Source organism: Chaetodon trifascialis, chromosome 4, assembly GCF_039877785.1.
Source record: "Chaetodon trifascialis isolate fChaTrf1 chromosome 4, fChaTrf1.hap1, whole genome shotgun sequence".
Classification (NCBI taxonomy): Eukaryota; Metazoa; Chordata; class Actinopteri; order Chaetodontiformes; family Chaetodontidae; genus Chaetodon; species Chaetodon trifascialis.
The window spans coordinates 18,276,677-18,301,987 of NC_092059.1; the positions used below are offsets into that span (position 1 = coordinate 18,276,677).

At 41.0% G+C, this 25,311-nt stretch overlaps 1 protein-coding gene across 8 annotated transcripts; it reads left to right on the plus strand.

The window, feature by feature from the left end:
* Positions 1-500: 500 nt before the first annotated feature.
* lhx9 (LIM homeobox 9) lies at positions 501-15,061 on the plus strand. 8 transcript variants are annotated; one of them, XM_070961288.1, is made up of 6 exons: positions 501-637; positions 4,090-4,405; positions 5,383-5,585; positions 6,724-7,082; positions 10,575-10,777; positions 14,030-15,060. In XM_070961288.1, the coding sequence occupies exons 2-6, from the start codon at positions 4,226-4,228 to the stop codon at positions 14,084-14,086; spliced, it is 1,002 nt and encodes a 333-aa protein (XP_070817389.1). In that variant the 5' UTR covers positions 501-637; positions 4,090-4,225; the 3' UTR covers positions 14,087-15,060. The 8 variants fall into 8 exon arrangements, with proteins under 8 accessions (XP_070817389.1, XP_070817383.1, XP_070817384.1 ...); XM_070961282.1 differs by lacking the exon at positions 14,030-15,060 and adding an exon at positions 11,424-13,597; XM_070961283.1 differs by lacking the exon at positions 14,030-15,060 and adding an exon at positions 11,424-13,597 and having other exon boundaries at positions 512-637; positions 4,163-4,405.
* The last annotated feature ends 10,250 nt before the right edge of the window (positions 15,062-25,311 follow it).

Consider the following 25,311-nt stretch of genomic DNA (forward strand, 5'->3'; position numbering starts at 1 on the left):
TAGCCGTGTTTGCCTTGAATCGCACACAGCTCATATACGTTCGACACGTCATTGTAAATTTTGGGATTATAATTTCTAAGAGCTCTGAACCCAACCATAACTTTTACCCCCCCTTAATAATAAACGACTTTTAAAAACACAACTTTGGGATCTGAATTCATCCATTGTAGTTGTAGAAGTATCAGCCAAAAGAAGAAGTGGCGTTTAAAGAAAAAACAAACATAGAACTGTGCTGAATTATTCCTCAATCTTATTATAGTTTGCTTTTTGGCGACCACCGACTCCGGATTATGTAGTTTATCCTCGTTTAATTTATGACTACATTGCATATTATAACCTACATGCTGAGTAGGCCACTGGCTCATAGCTTCCCATTTTCTGAGCGTTGTGTTTGTGTGTGTGTGCGCGTGTGTGCTGTGCTGTGCTGTGCTGTGCTGTGTTGAGCGCTGCCTGCATGCGGGAGAGGAATATTTAAATGTCTTGTGTTTTAATTGACGCTCGAACTCGAGCTGGAAGCTCAGAAACGAGGAACAGCCCCCATCTACCGGCAGCGTCTCCTCTGTCTCCTCAGCGCGCTCAGTCCGGAGCTCCTCAGCCTGCACGCTGCACGGGGATCTCTCCCACCGCACAGCCTCAGGTAAGACCTCTTCTGTAAGGGACACAATAATACAAGGTTTGCTTCTTTTTTAAAAAAAAAAAAAAAAAAGAAAAGAAAAAAACAAAAACAAAAAAACACTGAGGAGCGCGTGTGAAGCAATGCGCGACAGATCTGATGCGTTAGAGGGAACATGGGTAATATTCTCCGGAATCAGCAGGGATGTGGTGGAAGGTAAACCCAGATCAACTCTATTTACCTGTATTTTTATTTACAGACTGCTTTTAACAAATCGTTTCCCCCTGACTATCTTAATTATGTAAATATGTAGGCTAAGATAGTTATAAATGGGATCAAAATCGCAGAAGTTAAGCGGTGCTACAGGGGAAATATAAATGTATGACGCTTTTCTTAAAATGTAGGCTGAGTAATTTTGTTTGTATTTAAAACTGAGATATGGGGTTTTTTATTTTATTTATTCATATGACAAAAGTCAGTGGCCCACTGAGCCATTCTGGGTTTACACGCCATTTTAAACAGTGTTTTTATTTAATTTTTAAAACGCGTCAGAGGCTTGAAATGGTGCTCAGTGCATGAATAAGCAGCGGTTATTTGGCGTTTTTAAAAAGCTTTCATTTGGGCATTGAAGATCGCAAATGTTAAATTAGGGCAAATCATTGTCAGAAACTAAACGACAAATGACACAGAATCGCCCACATTCATCTCCTTCAATTTATTTAAAGCCAGTGATGAAATGTGATGGCTAACATACATCAGTAGAATGTTAATTAACAGGATATATTTAGAAATCAAAAGAGAACTGTTATTTCTAAACTAAAAATTTTCCCTTTTTTTGTTTATTTTTGTTTGCAAAATCGTGATTTCGTGGCTTTGGTTTATGCAAACTTTCTCCAAATGACACGATGAATTCAGAGGCTAAAATTAAAAGAGCGGGTCGTGAATAGATCTTCTGTAGCAGGTAATATTCCAATTAGACACAAAGAAAAGGAAACGAATGAAAATGACAACACAAAAGACATTATTCCCTCAGCCCCTTGGTGTTCACTGACACATTGTTAAACCCTCTTCAGTCAAATGAAATGTCACTGCTGCAGGCAACGGGTCAAAACAGTATCTTTTTATCGACATTAACGATATGATGGATGCACATGCAGTGTTTATATTTCACTTTGTGCGTAAGTCCAGTTTTTGAAAGCAGAAATCGCCTTTTTGTCGGAGAGGAGAAGAAGAAGGAGGAGGAGGAGGGGAAAAAACGAAAAGAAAAGCAGCAGCCAGATTAAATATCACACAGAGCTGAGTTGATCACTCCTCTCAGGGCGTCTTTGTCCAGGTGAAATGAAATCCGTCTGTCCTTTTTGAGTCCTTTTCTCACCGCTCTGCGGCTGCTGCTGAGACACTGACCGAGCGCAAATTAACGTGGTGCTTTGCAGAGCAGCTGCAGGTCCAGTCCGTCCAGGAGAGAAGGGCTCAAGCCTTGTCTTACAGCGCTGTTATCAAGGGGCCTCCAATTAAAGCCAACACAACTTCATGGTGGGTGGGTGGGTGGGTGGACGGGGGGTGGTGGGGGGGTTGCACGTCTACGCGTCTTTGTACACGTCTTGAGATGAAGCATCCACACCTGAGCCTCAGGAGATCTATTAATGGGACCAAATCCGAGTCACACATTCAGCCGGTATATCTATTGTTTTATGGAGAAATGCTGAGGGCTCGCAGGGACCAGGGCTGGAAAGGCCTGCGTCGTGTTAGTGAAAACCCTGACCTTGAGCTGCCTCATTTTGGGTTTGTTGTCACCATATTTGGCCCGCGTGCTGGACAGCAAAGCCAGTCGGTCTGCCTTTTTTTATTTGCGTGGCACAGTTTTCACACCCTTTAAAACTGACACAGATCTTTATTGTAGCTCCACGGTCTCGCCTCCACGCTGGATTATATTCAGTAAAGTACAGGGAATTAAAAAAAGAAAACCACATGAATCTCTGAAAACATACTTGAAGGTGATGACCACCAGCTGGGTGTGTTTTTTTTTTCTCGCTCGTCTGCTTTTATTTTACTATAATATGAATTAGATATGTTTATAGTTGCGATCTTGTTTCTGTTATCATCAAATCAACTCTCCCGCAGGTAAACAAGATTTTGACCTATTTCAAGTGAGAGAAAAAAGAGCCGGGTTAAAGAGTGCTGGGCTGTGAAAAAAAAACAAACCTGCTTCACATGAGCCTTTAATGGGAACAAAACTGATCCTGCTCTGAAAAGAAGAGCCTATATTTACATGCATTAAAAAAAGAGTTTGGTTCATCGCCTCAGCAACTGAAGTCTATCCACAGAGCATCAACATGCTCAGGAAAAAGATAAGCTGGTGTGTGATTATCTTATTTGAGTAAATAGGCTGTAATGGCGTAGGATGCTTTTATTTTGAACCAGAATCTCATTCATTTGTGTTTAAAATGCCTTGTCTTTCAAACTGTTTAATAGCCTACAATCTGTCCCCGCCCTCTAGCCTATCACTGATCACTGCCCCGCCCCAAACAATACACACACACACACACACACACACACACACACACACACACACACACATACACACACAGTGAGTTATCATGTTATTCTGGGACAACCACACGAACCTGGAAAAGAACGAATTAAACCCCTAAATTTGTGAGGTTTTTAAAAATGTGGACCCTCGAGCTCCAGATGAAACCAGATCACAGTCCTCATGGAGGAGAATCAGCTATCCCTTTCTCTGACCCTTTTAATAAAACTCCACTGGCTTTTATTGCACTTCGGATGCATATTATTTGTCTAAGACATGTTAAAGACAATATTTACACTCGATTTACTCTAAGCCCATTTCGGTTTATGCATGTCATGACTACAGTCCAGCGTCCTCTCCTGTAAATGAGGGGAATAAAAGTAATGAAAATGTCAATACCATAAAATAGCGGTCCTTCGCGCAGCCAGAATCGGGAGTTTTTGAGGGAAGAGTGACAGCTCTTTGTTGGTGAATAGGAATCAGTGGCGATGGAGAGAGAGCGAGAGGGAGAGACACAGAGTGAGAGGAGGGAGAGAGAGAGGGAGAGAGAGAGAGGGGGACTCCTCCTACCAAATTATTCAGACTGGGCAGGCTTTGCGGGCTCTTCACAAATAGGACACGGTTCTCAAATCCAGGCAGTCCCAACCTGACCTCCAAGCACCAAGGAACCCCTGACTGGGAAAATCGGGAGAGAGAAATCACCAAAAAGAAACAACAAAAACTTTGTGTCATTATTTTTTGGCGAGAGTTCACACTGTAGCCCCCTCCCCTCCCCTCCTCCCTCCCCACCACCACTTCCACACCGGTTTGTCGCATCATTTGGACTATATTTTTTTTTCTGGAGGAGAGACATTCACGGGAAGAAAGGGAAAAAGCTGGTGCAGCACCACCACCACTCCAACTGTCCCACCCATGTTGTAGTTTCTTCGTTTTTCTTTTCTTCCAGTTGCCTTTGCACTCTGGCGAGGAGGTGATCTGAGCCTCTGGGCTTGTGTCGCTGTTTTGTGCGCCTCTCTCAGAGCCTCAGAGCCCATTCGGATGCGCTGAGAGAGCGGGGCGCAGCGCTGCGGTAGCTACAGTATATGGAAGTTGTGGGCTGCAAGACAGAGGCAGGCAGTTGCACGTTGCGTCCAGGACCGGGAGCCATGCTTTTCCACGGGATCTCCGGGGATCACATCCAAGGGATCATGGAGGAGATGGAGAGAAGGTCGAAAACGGAGTCGCGCCTGGCGAAGGGCATGCAGCTGAACGGGAGAGAGTCGGTAAGAGGCCGGTCGAGCCGTGTTTGAATTCATATTAAAACTTAACCTTCGTCACTGCGTAAACGGCCACCGTGGCACCGCTAACGTGCGGGGAAACGCACAGTTGTTTTGGGGGTGAGTAGGAGACCTGAGAGGAGGATTTGTCAGTTACTTCTTTTTGTTAAATTATGGTAAAATATTTTAGTCAAAATCTTCGGCCAAATTTCGTTTTGTCTTGGATATTGACTTTCCTGCTCATGGTGTAAATTTGTTAGTATTTCAAAAGCTGCTCAAAATAATCAGCTACTATAAACATCAACTGACTGCAACTTTACAAGCAGAAGCCTCTAAATATATTTTTAACGCAATGTAAAACAACAAATAAAACATTGCAGTTTAAAGCAGCACTCATTTGTTTGCTGTCAACAAATTGAGCAATTTTAGTTCAGTTATACATTTACAAATAGCCTAACTATTGACAAAAACACGGTGTACTATTATCATTATTATTATTATTAGATCTATTATTATTATTAGTTCTACATTTCTTTTATTTTAATTGGAAACAATATATTTTGTAATTTTTTTAAGAGGCCTATATTCAATATTTAAAATATATGTTTCTCCTCCCAACTGTTAGTGAATTTGTTGTTTGGTGAAGAAAGAAGAGATTATGCCAATATAATGTTGGGTTTGCAATACAATTTGATTTAATTTTCCTCCATATTCAGCTAAATTCAGAAGTTCACAGTTGTTTGATAGATGGCAGGCATTTCTTTTGGGGGGCCCATGAACACACCGAACCTGCGTCTGTTTGACGGTGCGTTTAAAATGCTCTACAAAGGGCCTCGTGTTGATAGGAAGAAAGTTTAACTTCATGGCCATAAAGGCCTGTTGTTTCTGCATCTGCTTCACGTATGTTGTAAAGGATTTCCCCAGCAGGCTCTTGAAGGATTCACTGTAGCTGCCATGAGCTCTCCTCTCTCTCTCTGCCTCAGACCATGCCTTCTATGAGCCCAGAGAAGCCTGCTCTGTGCGCCGGCTGTGGCGGCAAGATTTCGGATAGATACTACCTCCTGGCCGTGGACAAACAGTGGCACCTGCGGTGCCTCAAATGCTGTGAATGTAAACTAGCGCTGGAGTCGGAGCTTACGTGTTTTGCCAAGGATGGGAGTATCTATTGCAAGGAGGATTACTACAGGTAAGAAAAAATACGGTTAATCATGCGCGTAATTTTAGCTTTGAGTGAAAGTTCAGTCTCCTGCACGTACACGCACGCGCATACACCCACCCACCCATGCACGCTGAGGACCATTTATTCTACTGGCTTTAAAGGAAAATGCACCTTAAACTCTTGAATGAACAAATAACGTTTGTTGTTGTTTAATTTTTTTTTTTTTTAGTCCCAAACTTTTGTCCAGCCCTGATTCAACAGGCTGTAGCCGCTCATCTGGAAGCATGATGAAGCTTTTTGGTCCAATTAGGCTTCATTCTTGTCTGAATAAAACCATAACATTCTCCCAGCGGCCCTGCATGGTGTTAATTGGTAATAAGTTATGATATGAGATCGTACTTTTATTCGTTGGCTCTGAGTGTAACGCAGGATATTAACTTACAGTCACCCTCTGACACAAAAGAGAAGGCCTACACCACTGTACCTTTTTTATTTTTATTTTTTATCAAAAAAAAAAAAAATCCATTTTAGTGGCTTTTGTCAGCATGCACAGTGACCCAGCATGCCCGAGTTTGGACAATAACCAATGAAGAAATGCTGTTACGGGTCAAATATGTTGTCCCATATTGTATACGTTTATAAAGCCATGCACAAGCCACTATAATAGTAAAAATAACCCAGGAAAGAGCTGCTGTTAAATGCGAAATGTGTTAGCTGTCTCACCACTCTAACACCTGTAACCTTTTGTGTTTAATGTCACTACCAAGGCCTTAGCAGCTGTACGGTTTATCACTGAAGCTGTACACTGACTTTTTAATTATTTAACAGAGAAAATATTGGTACATAGAAAACATTTGTAAGCTTACCAAAGTGTGGCCTATCGACCAACCGTTACTAGTTATAGGCCAGATGTGGTCATATTAGCCCACAGTGTAACCTCAGCGTACAGGCCTGCTCTAGTGCTGCCATATACACTGAAGCGGTGTCAAATATGCACAACGCTTTGTCACTGACATAAAAGACAAATACGTACGTGCCAAACACCTTGTTAGCCGCTTTAGCCTGTGACAGTGTAGGTTTAGCACGCTTGTCCACCGCTTCTGTCCTCTTGTTTGTCCCCTTCGGGCTCTGTGTATGAGGAGTCTTGACGATGTGTCTGTTCCAGAAGGTTCTCCGTGCAGAGGTGCGCGCGCTGCCACCTCGGGATATCGGCCTCGGAGATGGTGATGCGGGCGCGCGACTCCGTGTACCACCTGAGCTGCTTCACGTGCACCACTTGCAACAAGACGCTGACCACGGGCGACCACTTCGGCATGAAGGACAGCCTGGTGTACTGCCGGCTCCACTTCGAGACGCTGGTGCAGGGACCGGACTACCACCCCCAGCTCAACTTCGCCGAGCTGGCAGCCAAGGGCGGCGGCCTCTCCTTACCGTACTTCAACGGCACCGGTACGGCACAGAAGGGACGGCCGCGCAAGAGGAAGAGCCCGGCCATGGGGATAGATATACCCAGCTACAACACAGGTGAGGCAGCTCGCCGCTCGGAGCAGGGCTTCACGTCGACAGCACACAAACACGCACAGAAAGTCATGTGTTCATAGTCTGCCCAAGTTTTTGGGTTGTTTGTTTTGGTGCCACAGGAGCTCCATCCTTTAGCTGTTGGCCTGATACACTGTGTGGACAGGCCCAGCAGCGGGGAGACACTGAAACCAATAGTAAACACACACCGAGCTCCGCAGTACGTCAATCAGCTCTATTAAACTACTGTGAAATTAAACACTTAGCTATTCTTTGTAGGTCAAATCCTTCTGGAGCCTTCTGAAAGACCCCTGTTGGCCCATTGACCCCAGTTTTGGAACCGCTTCCTGCATTGTGGTTCATGCATTCTTCACGAAAGTCTCCATGGTCGTCGAAATTTTCTGACCAAAATGTTGTCGTATTGGTTTGATTTTACTTTAATAAAATACGACATAAATGATTAACTTTAACATACGTACGAACAAACAAACAAGCAAACAGCCAAAATGAAAATTACATTTTAAAAATTCAGGCTCAATTTTTTTTCCCCATTACCCAGACGACCCTAGCCACCGGTTCCTCGGTGCCCCAGCTGTAGCGGCCGATGATTACCTTCCATACATGAAATAAATACATGCAAACGGAGGAGAACATGGCCTGCGTGTGACTGCGCCCGCAGCCAGTTGATCCTCAGCTGTCTGTCCACGCGTCTTTAACGCGTCGTTTTTGTGCTTTAAACTGGGGCGTGTGTTGCACGGACAATGATCTCTCCGTCAACTTGCCCATCGACTTTTATAATTACGCCTATTTTAGTTAAAAACAAATGCGCAGAATGGCTGTGAGGGGCGCGAATGATGCGTAAAAATCGGCCAAAATCAGCTTTGACTTTCTGCTGGAAGACAAAAAACTGTAATCACAGTGAACATTAAGCTGCTGTTTAATGTAGGTTCCATCCCAAATCTCGCATTGAATCGCTATGTTATAGCGACCCCCGCCCCCCAAACCCCCCAACCCCCCTGCAGCGTCCCCATTTTGTTGCCGCTTTCTGCGAATTAGTGTGCGGTTGACAAAGTTTGTCATTGTGCGCCAGGTTTCCTCTGTTCGCGGTGAATAGGGAGGAATAAGGGTAATCTGCGCGTTAATTGTTCTTCGTTAATTGAAGGTGACGTTGGAATCTGTGGCCTCCTGCGCGGCGGTCAGCGCAGTTCTCATGCAGGGACACGGCAGCGCCGTGCAGAGGGGCCTGCTGCAGGGAGAGACCAGGGGCTCTCAGCACAGCACTGTACAGCCCAGATCCGGCTGGAAGGGCTTTGGTTTGTTATTCGTAAACACAATTCCAAGAGATTATGCAAATCCTAAAGTCCTCATGATGCCTAATAGAGGAATAACTATTATAGCGCTGGGATTTTTTTTTGCCCGTGCATGGCAGGATATGCATACCACAACAAAGCGTTAAAGTATAATGCGACCACAGCAGGTAAAAAAAAAAAAAAAAAATCACACGAAAGAAAATCCCACAGAGAAAGACATCAGATACAGGAAGACGATGTCCCTGTGCCTTCATTACGAAGCACCACAGACAGTGGGAATATTATTTTTCATCTGGGATATTTAAATAGAACAGATAGAAATGGAACAATACATTTTCTAATTTGAAAAGAGACTTCTTGAAGCGACATGCCTTTTTTGATTCATTTCTGAGAGGGTAAATTTTCTAATATGCATTGAAAACGACCTTACATTCAACTTACTCCATAAACGAAAATTAAAATTTGATAGAAAATAAAACTAAATATTAAAAAAAAAAAAAAAATAGGGAACAGATGACAGATTTAATGTTCTTTTTCGTGTGCTGTGTTAAACTATCACAAACACACCTCTGATGCCTTTCTCAGCATGATCTGTTCAGGTTAATATATCGCTCTGCAGATCAGGAGCCTCATATTCATGACAAATAGGAAGAGGTTTTGTTTGAGGTTTTGTTTCTGCTTTAGCGAGCACGTTCGTGTTAGTTCTCACCAGGGAAAGGTGTGTGTCTACTGAGTATTCCACACCACTGTAAAGTTTGGTCTTGTTTGGATATAGAGACCCCTAGTGGGTAATATCTAGTGAAACACAATCCAGTCAGGGCTGGAACAGAGGAGCATGGATGTCAATGATTGTCATATTAATGGTGCGTATTGGTGTCTAAAGAAGAAGTCTCAGATAGCAATAAACATAATTCACGCCATAACACGTGCATAACGCAGTGCCACGCATTTAAAACATGTATCCCATAGTTTATTAAACCTGCTTTAATCAACCTGATTTGTGATTTAACCCAATAATCATTTTTTTGCATCTCATCTTTATGCTGAAATCTTGGTTTAATTCGCTTGATATTTTATCAGGCACTGAGAAAAACAAATGGTCAGCATTTTTGTTACAAGGAGACATGGAAATCAATACAACCTACTATATAATTTATATGCTTATTCTTTGCATGCTAAATCTCCTCTCCTTTTGCAGGCAAGGAGGAGATGAGATCATATGAGATCTGTTCCCATATATATCATAGGTTCTACAGCAAACATAAAAAATCAATAAATTATCAGAATATCATTAATTGTATTTCATTGTATATTTTGGTTCCAAGCATATAGATGTTCAGCAGTCAGTCACATGTCAATTTAACATGTAAGTATTTATTTGTCATTGGAGTTTATTCTGTCACAACATTATAGAAAGATACAAAAATCTAATTTGTAAAAGAATATAATAGTGAAATAAAGATTTTTCAGGTTTCAGCAGCACAGTTAAGCCAAACATGTATTTAATTTAATGGATCCATTTTTGCATTTCACCATCATTTTGCACTTGCAGTACTGCGCCACTGACAAATGAGGCCCATTAGGCCTATTAGTCTTTGCAAACACCAGCAGAAATAATTTAGCTCGGCTCTAGCGTGTGGTAAAAATACATCATTTTGCTTTTATTGAAATGGAATAACACAGATTATATTTAAACCACAATAATCACTTCCAATGTGTTACCATATGCATGGAGGTTAAATACATTTCAGTTTCTTGACATTCACTTATTTGCATGCTCTAATTTTGTCTTATAATTATAGCAAAACCTTCATTATTTATCATTGCGGTAAATGACAGATCTGTTAACATAGCAAGTCACTGAAATGTATGATCTGAAGTCCATATGTGATAGCCTTAATCAACGCTCTTAATTGTGTCTTTACTTTCCCTTCAAAACCAGACAGTGTAACAAAATATTCAACTTCACATTAAGCCCTAAATGCGGTGTAACATTTCATTAGTGACCATTGCAAATAATCAGATTTGAATGGCGTTGTCTTGATACGTGGAGAGATCTGCTTTATCGCTTCTTTCAAGAAAATAGTTGAGCATTTAGAAAACGAGCCACTTGCAGAGTTGACCATCTTTTGCAGTTGTTCCTTCCGGATCCTGAGCCCCCTCTGTGTTCTGCTCTCTGCCCTTTCAGGCTGTAATGAAAACGACACCGATCACTTGGACCGGGACCAGCAGGCCTACCCTCCAACACAGAAGACCAAACGCATGCGGACCTCCTTCAAGCACCATCAGCTGCGGACAATGAAATCCTACTTTGCCATCAACCACAACCCAGATGCCAAGGACTTAAAACAGCTGGCCCAGAAAACAGGCCTCACTAAGAGAGTTCTACAGGTAAGCAGAGAGCCATTCTTCTTACTGATCTGATCACCCCATGTCTGTGTCTGCATCACCCCACTCCTCCTCCACGTCCTTCTCATTTCACACCAGTATTATCATTGAAGTCATCTCTTTGATTTTGTTTGTTTGGTTGGCCCATTTAGTCATTAGATGTATATCCAGGGGTTTTTATCAGCAAATTTGCAGATTCTTAAATGCTTTTTTTTTTTTTTGAGAAACAGAGGAGAAAAGTCGTTCTTACGTGTAGAAACTTAAGTTTAAAACTGTAGCTGATTATTAATAATGAGAGTGCACGTATTTCTTTTTATCTGTGAAACAGAAAAGGGTGTAATTCAACTCTCACAGATAAAAAAAATTTTTTTAAAAGGACAAAAGTATTGTTTTGACGTGCTATTAAAATTCACTTTCTTATATTCAGTGTTCAGGAGCTAACTGGTTCATTGTTATCTGCCCCACAAGCTCAAAATAATGTATGAAAATTGCCATATAAAGATTTACATATATAAGGCAAGGGCATCTTGATAGAGTCATAGCTGTGATAACTTGATATGTAGACCAATGTACAAATGATTTGATACTTTCTTTTTAAAAAATAATCCTAAAAACAAAGAGTAAAAGCCACATTGGGATTGGTTTGCAGGTTTGGTTCCAAAACGCAAGAGCCAAATTCAGAAGGAACGTTTTGCGACAGGAGAATGGAGGTGTTGATAAGGCTGATGGCACCTCACTCCCTCCACCCTCATCTGACAGTGGGGCCCTGACCCCCCCCTCCAGCGCGGCCACACTAACAGACCTGACAAACCCCTCTATCACTGTAGTGACCTCCGTCACCTCTAGTTTGGACAGCCATGATTCGGGGAGTCCTTCGCAAACTACCTTGACAAACCTTTTCTAACAAGCTATCTCTAGCAGACTGAGTTTTTGATCTGATTTTTTTTTTGTTTTGTTTTTTTGTTTTTGAGTTACTTTAATTTTCTTTCCTCAATTTACATTTTATTTTTTTTAAGTGACACCTTTAAATCTACCAGAGACAGCTCCTTGGAACAGAAAGTGCTGTACTGTGTACACAAACAAGAACAACAAGAGCAAGAACAGCAGCGACCACATTAAAACACAAGGAAATCATTTTAATGTGTAGCATTTGAAACCGCATGGCACCCGTGTCTGCAGTCGACTTACAGTATGCAGAGATTGATTTTGGATGGGACATTTTGAAGTTCAAGGCATTAGAAAATTGTCATGGATCCCACAATTCATCGGAAAAAAATAACTAAACTTGAAGCTTGTCTGGAAAACTAGCTCTTTTTTTTTTTATTAACTTGATTTGACTTTATTTGTACATTTGTATTGAATTATGATAAAATAAGCCCTTCCTAATTTATGGTTAATTGGTAAATTTTAAAATAGTATGAGTATTTTGCCCTCAGAAACCTGTTTATGTATGCACTGTGTTCGCACTATCCAATTTAAAGATTTTTTTTTCTGTTTTGAAATAATTTGGGAAATAAACTTGTAGAATGTTCTGTATATGGATAACTCCAGAAAACAGGCTTTAATTATTTCCGAATGTTTCGGTCTTTAAGACTGAGTTGGATGGAATCAGACACTGAAATATCTCACAGAGCTACATGTAAAACGTCTAAATTGCGTTATAAGCACCGAACCATTGCAGCTTATATGGCAGGTAGATGCTGAAACCACATACGTTTTTGTCTAGATTCACAAATCTACTGCGATAAAGAGAAAGAAGCAAATCTTACAATCTGTACAGTGGTAACTGTTCAACATGTAATGCAGTCACATAATAATTGGAAATCAGCGAGAGAAATTTGGATCGGAGAACAGTTTATGGACACTGTTGCAATCGATTGTTTTCATAACAGAGCACTTTCTCGGATTTGTTGGCGTCATAGATTAACCGTAGTCAAAAGGATAAATCCTAGTAAACATATCCATAGATCCACAGTTAAACTCAATTGCACACTGACAATATACTGCCCAGTGAAAAGTGCATTATTGTTTTTATCATGTTGCTCAGGGTAACGATGTGATTTTAAAAGGGAAAAGGAGTAGGGGTGAGAAATTAAGTGGTTGCGACGTTGCAGACTAGATTTGTAGAGCTGACATGAACATTCAAATGACCTCAGATAGGTGGAGTCGTAAGAGGCAGCCAGTGGGAAATCATTGTCCATGTGTTCTCCTTTTTGGCCATATTTATACTTTCTTTAATGACACTTGCCACTGAACAGACCAAAAACATGTTTCTTCTGGCTGAAAGATGGAGAGAAAAGAAAGACAGAGCAAAATCTTCAATGGAGTTGATACATTTCATTGTGAGCGTCACAATTTGTTCTATCGTAGAACAAAGTGGTACTCTAAATCTACTTAATGAAGTAGATGCCTAACTCAGTTCTACTATGTGCCTTATGCTATAACTTGGGAGAAAGTTTGTGAAATTCAGGATATATGTGTTCTTTGTTAACTGATTCACATCCTTTTGACGCCTCACTAGTTTTGTACTGTTTTGCATCTTATTTCCGAAGATCTTTTTATGGTGTATCCTGTTAAAAAGGGGGCAGCGATGTCATAGAAAGCATTTGTGCACTCTTTCAGATATAGTTGGGTAATCCAAGAACCTTATATATTGATCTTCGTGTTAATAGTTGAGTACAGTAAGTGTTCTATCAAGATTGTCCATGTTTCCCTGTTTCTTGATAAAGATGGTGTATAGAAACTATTTCCCCTTAAATATTTATGGACCAAACGGTTGTTATATATCTTATTAAATTTGTGTGAATAAAAATACTTTGCTTTAAATGGGTTTTATTTTTCATTACACTTGCCATTTTTGTGTTCTATCTTGAATACAGTTTTCGTTTATCACATCAACAAATGAGAAAGCATTCAGTTATTAATGACCAGCTAAACGTCCTCATTTTTGCTTCCATTTTTTATTTCTATTTCCTATTTTATGATGTTTATGGTTTTTAACGTAATGCCCCATGGATTTGCATCTAAACCCTGCAGTCAAAAATATGAAATTGCTTTTTAATGCATGAACATGGCTTTAAAATTTAAATCAAAGTAATGCTGCAAAGCATATATTGATATATATCTATATACATATATAGTATATATTTATGCATAGCATATTGGTAAAACTAAAATGAAGTAAGAGTAAATGCAGACCCCGTAAAGCCAGGTTGCTCTGTAGTTAATATATTCTTACTCTATCATTTCTTTCAGGGAGAACAAATCTTGGGGCATTACAGCCATACATCCCGACGTTTGAAAATTCCCTAAAGTATTAACAGAAGGGGAAAACTTTGATGGGAATTCCTCACCATTGAAGACAAAGACAATATTAGGATAAGATGATAGCATATTGAGAACAAATAAACAACCAACATAAAACCTGTTTCAGTTGCAAATGTACAACAGATGATTTTTTTTAAACTAAGGTTTGTCCTGAGTGTTTGAATCCATCAACGGAGGAGAGCCCACAATGTATGATATTACTGGTAATCAATGTGAAAAAAAAAATCTTTCTGTATTGGAATGTTAAATGGACAAAAATGATGATAAAATGTATTGTAACATAGTAAAAAAAAAAACTCACAGAAAGGAACAGGATGTCATTAAAAGACAGCAGGCATCCAACATGATAACAGAGACGGATGTTGCTGGTACGAACACACACACACACACACACACACACACACATACACACATGCACACACACGCACACACACACACACACACACACACACACACACACACACACACACACACACACACACACACACACAGAACCTTTCTCCCACTGCCTTGCTCCTATGTAAGCACAATATATACTTTCCCACAATCTTTGTTCTCCAACATACACACAGTTACACACACACACATACACACACACACACACACAAATGCACACACGCTGCTGCCCCCATGCACCCCACCCAAGAATCAGCTTGCTAAATAGAAGTTTTCTTTTGTCACGAGTGTCATTTCGTAAACACATGGCCTCCTTGAAACTCGGCAGCAGGACGCCCATCAAATATGATGAGTGTATGAAGAGGACTGCAGAGCTGGAGCTTTGCCATCTGGCTGTACCGAGGGAAGGAAGTGAAAAAACAAAGCAGATAAAGAAGAGATTCTCATTTTGCATGCGCCTCATCATCTTGTTAACATTTTCCTTGAGATGTATATTATTTCCTTTGATTCATTGTATGATTCATTGTCAGCTGCAAAATAAAGCATATGAAAATGATGTCCCTGATGCCCATATAGTACCTCTCAGTGGAAAAACACTCCTATAGATTATTTACTATTTACAGTATTCAATGGTTCTGCTAAGCTCTATTTCACCCAAACTCAGACAGCGATTTAAAGGTATGGTCACACATAAATCTTTTTGTCATAACTGAACACTGATATTGTATCGACCAGTTTGAATCATTAATTACAAGTGGAGCGAAAAACGGACAATGTGACATACAAACTGCAAAATCATGATTGCTTCAGTTAGTCTCATTACTTAGTCTGAATGCTGCCTATGTGTGCCATGTAAAGAAGGTGTGTTGTGGAAAGAAGAAAAGAGAAATATAGAAAGAAAGTGGAAGGAGGGAGCGAGAGTGACTGAAGCCACATGGGGACCAGTAAACAGGCTGGTGTTGAATTCCAACAATGTGGGAAACAGCAAACACTTCAGTCAGTCCAAGAGGAAACCTCAGTCGCTGGGGTTCCTGCGCGCTGTGGCAGCAGGGCTGTGTTCCCTGGGTCTGAAGGGAGGACAGTGGGCGGGTTGACACCACAGAGCTCCGGGAAGCAGGGCTGGAGCAGAAACACAAACAAACACAGCCAGCCCTGCTCAGTTTTGGAGCTGCAGAATGAAAATTCTGGACAACGTCATTGCCCTGTGTTGACAAGAATTTCAGGGGTTTGCTGCCGGGCTGTTGGTGACAGGAATGCATCTTATCGGTGTTTGTATAAGCAATGCCTGATCAGCCACCTTCTTGCCCATAGGACTGCTTCACCATATTCCAGGTATTTTCTTCTTTATTTCCAAAAATATATAGGAAGGATGAAAAAAATACTTGCTATATTGCACAGAAGCACCACAGGTATCTATTACACAGCTGATATCATAGTAAGATAAACCTAATTGCAACATGTGACCCTTACTTTTGGATTAATGTCGATGTAGAAACATAAATACAACAGGTGAAAGGAGGTTCTGCCAACTAACACCTTCCTCCAGCTCTCTATCTCCTCCTGTGAACGACAGCCTCTGTGTAACATGACTGTGCATAAACAATGCTGACAGTGCTGCATGTTTTCTGTCATACAAGCTCTTTGTTCAGAAAGCTTGGCTTGACTGATACATGTGATGGCACATACACAGACAGCTGGTTTGCTAAAGGTAATCGCACAGATGTTTTCGGTACTTTAGATTTATCAACAAGGACAAAGAAAATGAAACTCACAAGGGGCTCATCATGGTTTGACAGCACTTGAGGCTGCACAGACCAGCCACCTATTGATGCAGAAATACAAATTTCACAGACGTTTGGCCCAATCAAATAAGTTTGTGACCCAGCTTATCAGGGTCTGGTTTTACAAACCTGCTAAAATTTGTGACATTTGAGGCGTATTTGATCAGGTCTGCCTGAAAAAAATGTGTTACATCTAAAGGTCAAATGAGAAACCAGCTACAAGCATAAGCACTTTAATCTGCCTGTCATCACAAAAAAAAAAAAAAAAAAATAGTAGGGGAAATCTCCAGTGTCCAATCATGTTGACATCAGACATTGCTCAGTGGCAGCCATATAAACCAAATCAGCAACACAGCCACATCCTACAGTGTCCAACATTTTGTAGGTATATCAAAGCCATTCTCAGCGTGCTCACGGTTTGCTGAACTGAACTGAATCCAGGTGCAAAGCAACGCGTGTGTGGATATTTTCAGGATATTTGTACTTGTGGTCAGCAACACTTGTAATTCACACTACACTAACTAACAGGAGAACGAATTCCCTACTGAGCGATCAGCGAAGTCCAGGAAAGTGTGTCTCTGCCGACACACACACACCCTCACGTACACAGTCACACATACATTACCGCACATTATACACACACAGTGACAGGCGACAGGGTCAAAACAAAGTATGAAATGATCACTGAGGCATAGGCCACACCTGCAGCTTCCATGTTGCTCTGATAGTGTTGTTTCTATTGTCACTGCTTGTGTGTGTGAGTGTGCGTGGGATATTCTGCCAGTTCCGCCTCAGTTCCCTCCTCTCATTGCTAGGCGCCTATTTAACCTCACCTCACACACCAGCTGCCCCGCTAACAGAAATACACACCGGCACTGGGACATACATAATCACACACACACACACACACACACACACACACACACACACACACACACACACAGGCAGATGTCAGAGGGGTGACGATGTGAAAGAGCTACACAGCTAAACTGTGTTGTGTGTATTCACTGTGTGCGTGTGTGTGTGTGTGTGTGTGTGTGTGTGTGTGTGTGTGTGTGTGTGTGTGAGGATGTGTATTACTCACATTGTGGGGACATAAATTGGCACACTCTTGGGGCTTGCCTTTCTGTTGGGGACAAAATAAAAGCCCCCATGATGTAAATCATTAAATTTTAGGGTAAAGACTTGAGTTAGGGTTAGGGGAAGGTTAGGTTTAGATAAGGCTTAAGCTAAGTTTTGGTTAAGGTTTGAGTTAGGCAAATAACAGTTAGGTGGGTAGGGTTAGAGAACGTCTCCAGGAAATGAGTGTAAGTCTTTGTAATGTCCCCATAATTGATGGAAACACAGCTCTGTATGAGTATGTGTGTGTGTGTGTGTGTGTGTGTGTGTGTGTGTGTGTGTGTGTGTGTGTGTGTGTGTGTGTGTGTGTGTGTGTGTGTGTGTGTGTGTGTGTGTGAGGCCTGCCCTGCTCCTTGATGCAGAGCAGGTGGAGGGATCCTCTGTGCTGGGTGTTTGCCAAGAGAGTGAACACACAAACATACACACATGCAAGTACACACAGCACACACACTAAAACACAACAGAGACACACAAAAACAACCACTGAAAAACAGATTTTATAGCGTGATCTAGGCAGAAATAGTATGCCGTTTTGTCAGTTTTGTCCTTCACATTATCACAGACTATCTCTCCTGTGCCTAATTTGTGCAGTGCTCTCCACACGCCATTAATCCTTTATTTCTCTGTTGTGCTGTTATTCTATATTTGCAGGTATTTGTTACATGACGCTCACATCTAGACAACCTTGAAAATACTGCGATCAAGGCTGATAACTACCAGTTGCAATTGCACTTTGAAGACAAAACAACATTAATTAGCGTATAAAATGGAAATGCAGGCGTCACATGCATGCTGCCTCCAAGTTCGCCTGGGTATATGAGGAGAGAGAGAAGATTTCATACACATTTCCATCTGTAATCCCTTTCTCTTTTCCTCTGATAGCTTTGCTCTGTGAGGTACACAAACAGGAAGCTCGTCTGCATTGATACGGCATGTTTCAGTGTGTGACAGGTCATCTTTGTACTGGTAGAGTGTAACCTCTCAGTTCTTGCTAAACCTTCAGGATGCACGCAGCTCCTCTCCCCTCCATCTGCTGGTCTCTATGAAGTCTGCACCCGATCACAGGAGCTTTGACTGCAGCTTCTGTCTCTACCACATTGCAGTCATACCTAACCCCTGAGCCAGATCAACAACACACAGGGAAATAAAAAAGACATGAGTGAAAACATCAACATTTTTTTCTTTTTAAGCGTTTAAAGTGTGCTTTCAGCCTCTGGGTGTAACATTTCTGCATATTTAGCAATGAAAACCCAGGTAGAATTGCACTGAAATTTCTATGTTGAAGAAAACAAAAACTGAACTAGTGTGCATGTGTTGTAGGAATACTAAAGGTCTTTTTCGCAATATAGTTATTTAGCACTTTTAATCATTGCAATACACTGTTTCACTAATGATCTGAAATCAGCCCTTTTCTCTGTATCTTACAAAGATTGATTTGGCCTTAAAGTGCTCCCAGATGTTCTCTCGCGGTGGTCATATGCATAAGCAAAAGCCATTAGAGGCCAAATTCTTGTAAATTCAACTTAATTGTCATTACATTACACTTGTCGGCAATTTTGTTCAAAAAAAGGCCCCAAATATAAGCAAGAGCTTGTTCTAAAACATCAGAGTTAAATGTCACATTTACAGTAAAATGTCTAAAGCATCTCTATAAATCCAGCGATTCAACCTTCTTCATTTCCCCTGGAGGGAAAACCTTTTCTATCCTGGTTACCTGCAAGCGACACCGGAAAGTTTGAAGGGGAAGCGAGTGAGATAGATGACAATACTCTCTTCGCGCTAAAAAAAATTATAATAATAAAAAAAAATCCCTGAATCAAAAGGACATCCTCTCTGTTAAATAAACAATGTCAGCAAAAAGAACACAAAAAGTTTGCCATTGGTTTAAAGCACCAGATCAGTGCAGAGAGCCACTTTTAGAACAATGGAAATTCAGCGCGATTATTAAACAGTTTTCTACCAAACAGACGTGGAGGTATGCGTGTTGAACTAGAGGATCTCTGGGTGCAGCTCCCCTCGCAGACTGATGCATTACTTTTCATCCATCCATCTAATTATTCCCTCAGAAACCTGAAATTTGAAGATACAAAAGACCGTCCCTATCTGTCACTGAGCACCATTGATCTTATTGAAAGAAAATGTGGGTGTAGAGGAAACCCAATATAACTCATGCCATTAAATTCCACACAGCATTATTCACATACAGAATTGACAGATTTCTGTGAGACGTTTCTTTTAATCTTCAACTGTTGTTGAAGAAAAAGGGGGGAAAATCCTACACTCCAGGCATCTCTCCCTTTTCCATATTTGCAGTGAGGTTAACAAAAAAGGCTATTGAAGTAGGGAGAAAAAACACAACCCCACCTAACTTGTTGATTATTAACAACGGGGATGGGAAAAAGACAGATGTGTTTCTTGTGTATCAGCAGTGTTTGAATTGTCAGTCTGAAATCAGCGCTGAAGCTTTTATCAAAGCAAAGTAAGCTGATCAATTCCAGATGCTCTCGCTGTCCATGCGAGCCGATCTGCGATACCATTTTTGTCAATAAAGTCTCATGATATTCCCAAGTACAGATTGTGTGTGTGTGCCATGGGATGTGTGGGTAATCTGTATGCATGTGTGGAGTGACAGCAAGCAAGACTGTGTGTCATAGTGTGTGCACATAACTGTGTGTGTTCAGGAGAATCCATCAAGCTTTGGACGCCTCTATCTCTGGTACAAACTTAAGAATGTGACACCCTCAGCGGTTGAAAGTAACTAAGTACATTTACTTGGTAAAACTTAAGCAAAGTTTGGAGATACAGTACTGCCAGTCACATACCAAATTTTACTTTTACTCCACTCCAATACATTTATCTGACAGCTGTGGTTAGTAGTTACTTTGAAGATCAAGACACAAAACATTTGATTTGCCTTGAAAATATGATGCAGTTTAATAGATGAAAGTACCAAAAGATTACATGGAGTATTTTGGTTTTGTTTTAACTGTTATCTCCATGATGTTGGAGCAAACTCAATCCACTGATGAAGATTGTGAGATATGGTTCAAGATTTATTTTTTGTCAAGCTTTTTCTTCCATGCTCAAGAACGATCTGTCACACTTAATTAAATAACATAACTTAAATGTGCTCAATCTTAACCAGGTACAGAATTAAAATGCTGTTTGCACATTCATCCACGAGCCATAATTATGTAACACAAGCACCTAGGTGCCCCAGAGCCCCAAGTTCAATATGAATTGTAGATTTTGCTGGAAAATTCGAAACACTAATCAGATAATGTGATGAAGTCCTGCATTATGGCATTATTTTGTGGCCCTGTTCTGATAAAGACTCCTGCATGTGTCATAATGTGAGATGCACTTGAAAGCTGTTTTTGTCAACTGTCTCCAAGATTAAGAAACTACCAGGCTCACTATCAAATCCTATCCCTACACAAATATAGTGGTAAAAATTTTCATACACTTTTAAGAGGAATGAAAAAGCTGAAGGATCGTTGTTGGTTCGAGTTTCTCCGTTGAATCTCGCGGTATTTGACAGCCTTGCTCCACTCTTTGACACTTGCCCCTCCCCTGCGCCCCGGGAATGCTGGGTTGTTTACATTGCTGGCACACGGGTCAGGAGTGTGGTGATGAGAGGGGCCTAGTGGAGAGACAGTCTGAAAACACGTACACATCCCGACTGGCCCTACAGCACAGGCTCCCTCACCGAGCAAACTTTTTAGCGCTCAGGCAGCAGTGCCACGCAAGAAGAGACGCCCGCTGAGTCGACATTCGGAGCGACCTTGGAGAGAAAGGGAAAGTCAAAACAAAGACAACCGCCATAACCATCAGGAGAAACTCTCAAAGTGAAGAAGGAATAGCTTAGCAACAGAGTCCCCACTTCCTGGTAAGAACTGAGACACCGTTAGCGGACAGTGAAACTTGTGAAAGAGTGTTGTACAATGGACGGATAACGAGCCACTTGTGAAGCGTTTTAACTCTTAATGTTGACTATTTTGGAAGTGGACAGTCTTACAAAGCTCACAGACAGTCCCCATCTCTACTACTGACGCGGTGTTGACACTCAGTTGAAAAGTTTCTACGAAGTTCGCTAGCTAACTGTAGCTTAGCCTGTTAGCCGACTAGCATGCTGCATTGCTAACTTTCTCTGCTTTTAAACTACACAGTCGTCGCTGTCATTAAAAGTTTACAGTGACATTATAACGTCATGAGTACCGTGTGAGAAAGAACAACTTTGTTTCACTTTGCATCGTAACGACACCAAGTGTGTTAGTTAAATCTGAGGTGGAAACGTGACAGTAGCGAGATAACGTAGCCCCTCACTGATACCGTGCTACAGTGTCACAGTGATGTTATAATTACATAAACTGCATGATAACTTTCTTCTGATGCCATACTCATGCAAGTGTAGGTTCTACTCTTAAAGATGGGGCTAAATTTCTCTGAGGAAATGTCTGTCTTTACTCTGCATTCTTACACTCATGCTGGTTCATGCTTGTCTTTGAAGTTTAGACATGTTTGTTTAACTTGTGTGTGGTTTATAATTCTCAGCTGTTGAAGTAGTAAACTTTCTCTCAAGTAATTTGTCTGCAACAGTAAATATTCATTCAGCCTAATAAGCTTAATTAACTGTGGATTACTAAGTGTGACGTACTGTTAATGGAAATCCTGTTTAGAGATAAACGGAGTGCCATAGTGCCATGCAGATGAATACAATAGACAACGCCAGGCTCATAAATCCACAGACCCATGAGGTAGTTTGCACTTTTAGTGCTCATTTATGACATTATTTAGGAAAAGCGATGGTTTCAGTCACTGAGTGGACACCTGTCATGTGCATGAAAGCGTCTAACCAAACGTTACATCTGCATCCTATAAACTATCACACTTCAGAAGTTGCAGACTACAAGTGCTTCTTACATTTTCCCAAGTAGAGAGCAGAAACGTCAATTACGAGTAGTGCACAGAGCCACACTGTAGCTTGCTTGGGCTAAGCCTAACCCAACTTCACTGTAGTGTTCCCTCAGTTGTTCAGCCACTCATGTTATTAATTAAAATAAAAGTGTCATGTTTATGTGAATGAAAGAAGGAGGGGAAAAAAAATTAGAGATTCGATTTAAGTAAAATCTTGATGAAAAATATGCTCTTACTCCAGGGTTTTCCTGGCTCAGATGAGGCAAAGGTGAGCTGCCAAACCTTGATTTATGAACTGTGATGTCTTATTTTAATTAGAAAATTTGATTGCCCTCATTAGCCTGTAACTCGCTATCACATAGTGACTGTACGCCTTCTTTGAAAACATGCAGAGTAGTGGTATTTAAGTTAGTTGTGGAGGTAGCATCATCTTGGGCTTCAAAACCTGCTGGAAATTGAGAGCCCAGCCAATTGATGAGGTGTTATGGCCATGGCCTGTGATTGATCCATCGACCAGTGGCTATTCAAAATGATAATTTTTTTTTTTAATATTTTTTTTTTGATAAAATCAAGGCTTAGTAATGAGTTTAAATTTAAGACCCAAAATACACGCATTAATTTTAATTTGACTCGCTTGTTGTTGTTTTTTTATCATGTGTTAGTCCCAGCCCTCACTGATGTTGGAATACATTGTTAGGCTACAACCAAAGTAGTTAGCATGCTAACACAAGTCCACCTCTGTATTTCTTAGAAACCTTTTTTTTTTTTTACAAGTATTGCTAACCAAGCAAATTTTTCTTAGCCATGAAGTACTTTCAGTGGAAACTGTGTCAGTATGCTTACAGTTAAAGTGTGTATTGCTTCCAGACCATCTCTGTCTGTACAAAGACTTGGCCCAAGCGCTGCTTCCAGCTGTCTGTTTCATGCTGTTTCACCATAAGAGAGTTGTTGCTTGGAAGACAGGGTTTATTTGGAAGAGAATTACTGGTAGTTGTAAAGAGATGGTTTATTTGAATGAAAAATAAATAGAAGTATTCTTTTGGGAAACAAGTTTTCCTCGTGTGACTCACTGCTTTTCTTGTGAGTCAGAACGGTAATTGCAAAACCCTTTACGTTGTGATTGCATGCACAGTTCTGTTTCAACTTGAGCAGACCATTTTGTCATGCGCATCTATAATAAGCTAAGTAATAAATAATAATCTTCACAAGATAGAATAATTGAGAATAAATAGAGGGAAATACAACCCAAAAGCACAAGAAGCAAACAAAAGAAATAAAACTCCAAGATTAAGTGTACAGGTGTGCCAGCAGTGCCTCGACTCTCCTGGGCCTAAACGTTTTGGGGGTCACACGTATGTTGAAAACGGTATCTCATGCCATGTTGCTGTCGCTGCCTATCACAGCCAAATATTTCAGGCGTCATACTATCACATTTGGCTATGCTGCAGAGAGATGATTCAGACGAGAGTTAGTGAGAGCTGACATACCTTGTTGACCCAATTATTACTCACTTCTCTGTTGCTACATTCGATCATCGTCAAAGACAACAGGCTTGAGTCTGCCAGCGTCATCAGGTGGTGGAGATGAACACCGGCTGGCACTGTGAAGTTGACTATCAAGGAATGTGTCATGAACCGGATGATCAGCAAATGGCTGCCAAATGTTTGCATCAGTCTCTGCGGTGAGGGATTTCTGCCAGTATATCCCGCTTTGAATTTCAGCTGATGAGAGGTGGATTAGTTTTGACTGGCCTTGGCAAAACTTTATTATTTTCCCTTGTTATGCTATTTGGATTAAATAAGGGGTATAAGGGTCGACTAGAAAATGAAAGCACATAGAAAGAGGAATTTTGTCATTGAAAATACAGTCATTTTCCATTCATAAGTTATTTTACTTGATTGTTTGAAGTGGCGTCAATGATGCCACTGTCATATAAGAAAGAAGCACAAATATATACTTGTGTATTCACAAGGTTTCCCCTGTGATTTAGCTTTTAGCTTGGGTTCACTTCATGCACATTTTGGCCTAGGCCATACATAAGCTCTCTGTCAGTGCAATTTTAATGGCAGCTAGACTTTCTACTCCTGAGACATTCAGACTGAGACCTAAAATGCCATTCATTGGTGTGGAGAAATCTACTGCACCCTGAGCAGTGATTTAGTGCAGTGGAATTTACCGAATGGCTCGATCCTGTGAGAGTTTCCTGTTTTAGCCCTGGAGCTGGCTACTCTGCTGGATTAAAGATCAGATGAGACATTTGTCATCTGACCACTTTAACAGTCATCCTGCCTTTGGGTTTCACAAAGAACAAAAAATGTTAGCGCTTTTTTTTCTCCTTGCGTAAAGCATATTTGAAGGAAGATGCTTCCTAAGGCCATTTTTGAGCTACATTAAGCACTGTCTTTTGCATGATGTCAAAGACCTTGGCCAAGCATTGTACAGAAACGATGCTGGCAAAAGTAGCAGTTCGCTGCTTCAAACATAAGCTTGTTTGGTGCACTTTCTTTGTCATTAGTTGTTGTATTAATAATAAGAAGCAAGAAAAAGAAAATACCAGCTTGGTGCCTTCCCCAGAAGAATTTAGATTTGAGTCTTTCCTTTCCAAGCTCAGTTTGGTTAGAGTTTAAAATAAGGTCTTTGGCAATCCGACTGGGCTGTCTAAGCAGCTTCTTATACTCCTCTCAAACAGCCAGCCAGTCAATATTTTTCATATTCATCTCCCTTCTATCTTATGAAGGGTCACTGATGTTTCAAGCATTCAGATATCCTTGGAGGATGCCTCGCGGCTCCCCGTGTCACGTGAAAGTTCTCAGTTGCACTGTGGCATTGATGCCTTTTCTCAATGGGCTCTGCAGTGCTCTGGGGGGAACAAACTACAAAGACATGCAAACACAAAAATTACTGACCTATGACCTTGCTTAAAGTTTCTGAAACGCTTTCAGTGCCCCTGGGTCACCTGATGCCATGACCACACAATATCAATGGCTTATTTCACCG

Excerpts from the sequence above, each read along its gene's own strand:
- lhx9 (XM_070961282.1), top strand. The coding sequence starts at position 4,226 with ATGGAAGTTGTGGGCTGCAAGACAGAGGCAGGCAGTTGCACGTTGCGT. Across the intron at positions 5,586-6,723 it reads TGCAAGGAGGATTACTACAG|AAGGTTCTCCGTGCAGAGGT; the intron begins GTAAGAAAAAAT and ends TGTCTGTTCCAG. Across the intron at positions 7,083-10,574 it reads TATACCCAGCTACAACACAG|GCTGTAATGAAAACGACACC; the intron begins GTGAGGCAGCTC and ends CTGCCCTTTCAG.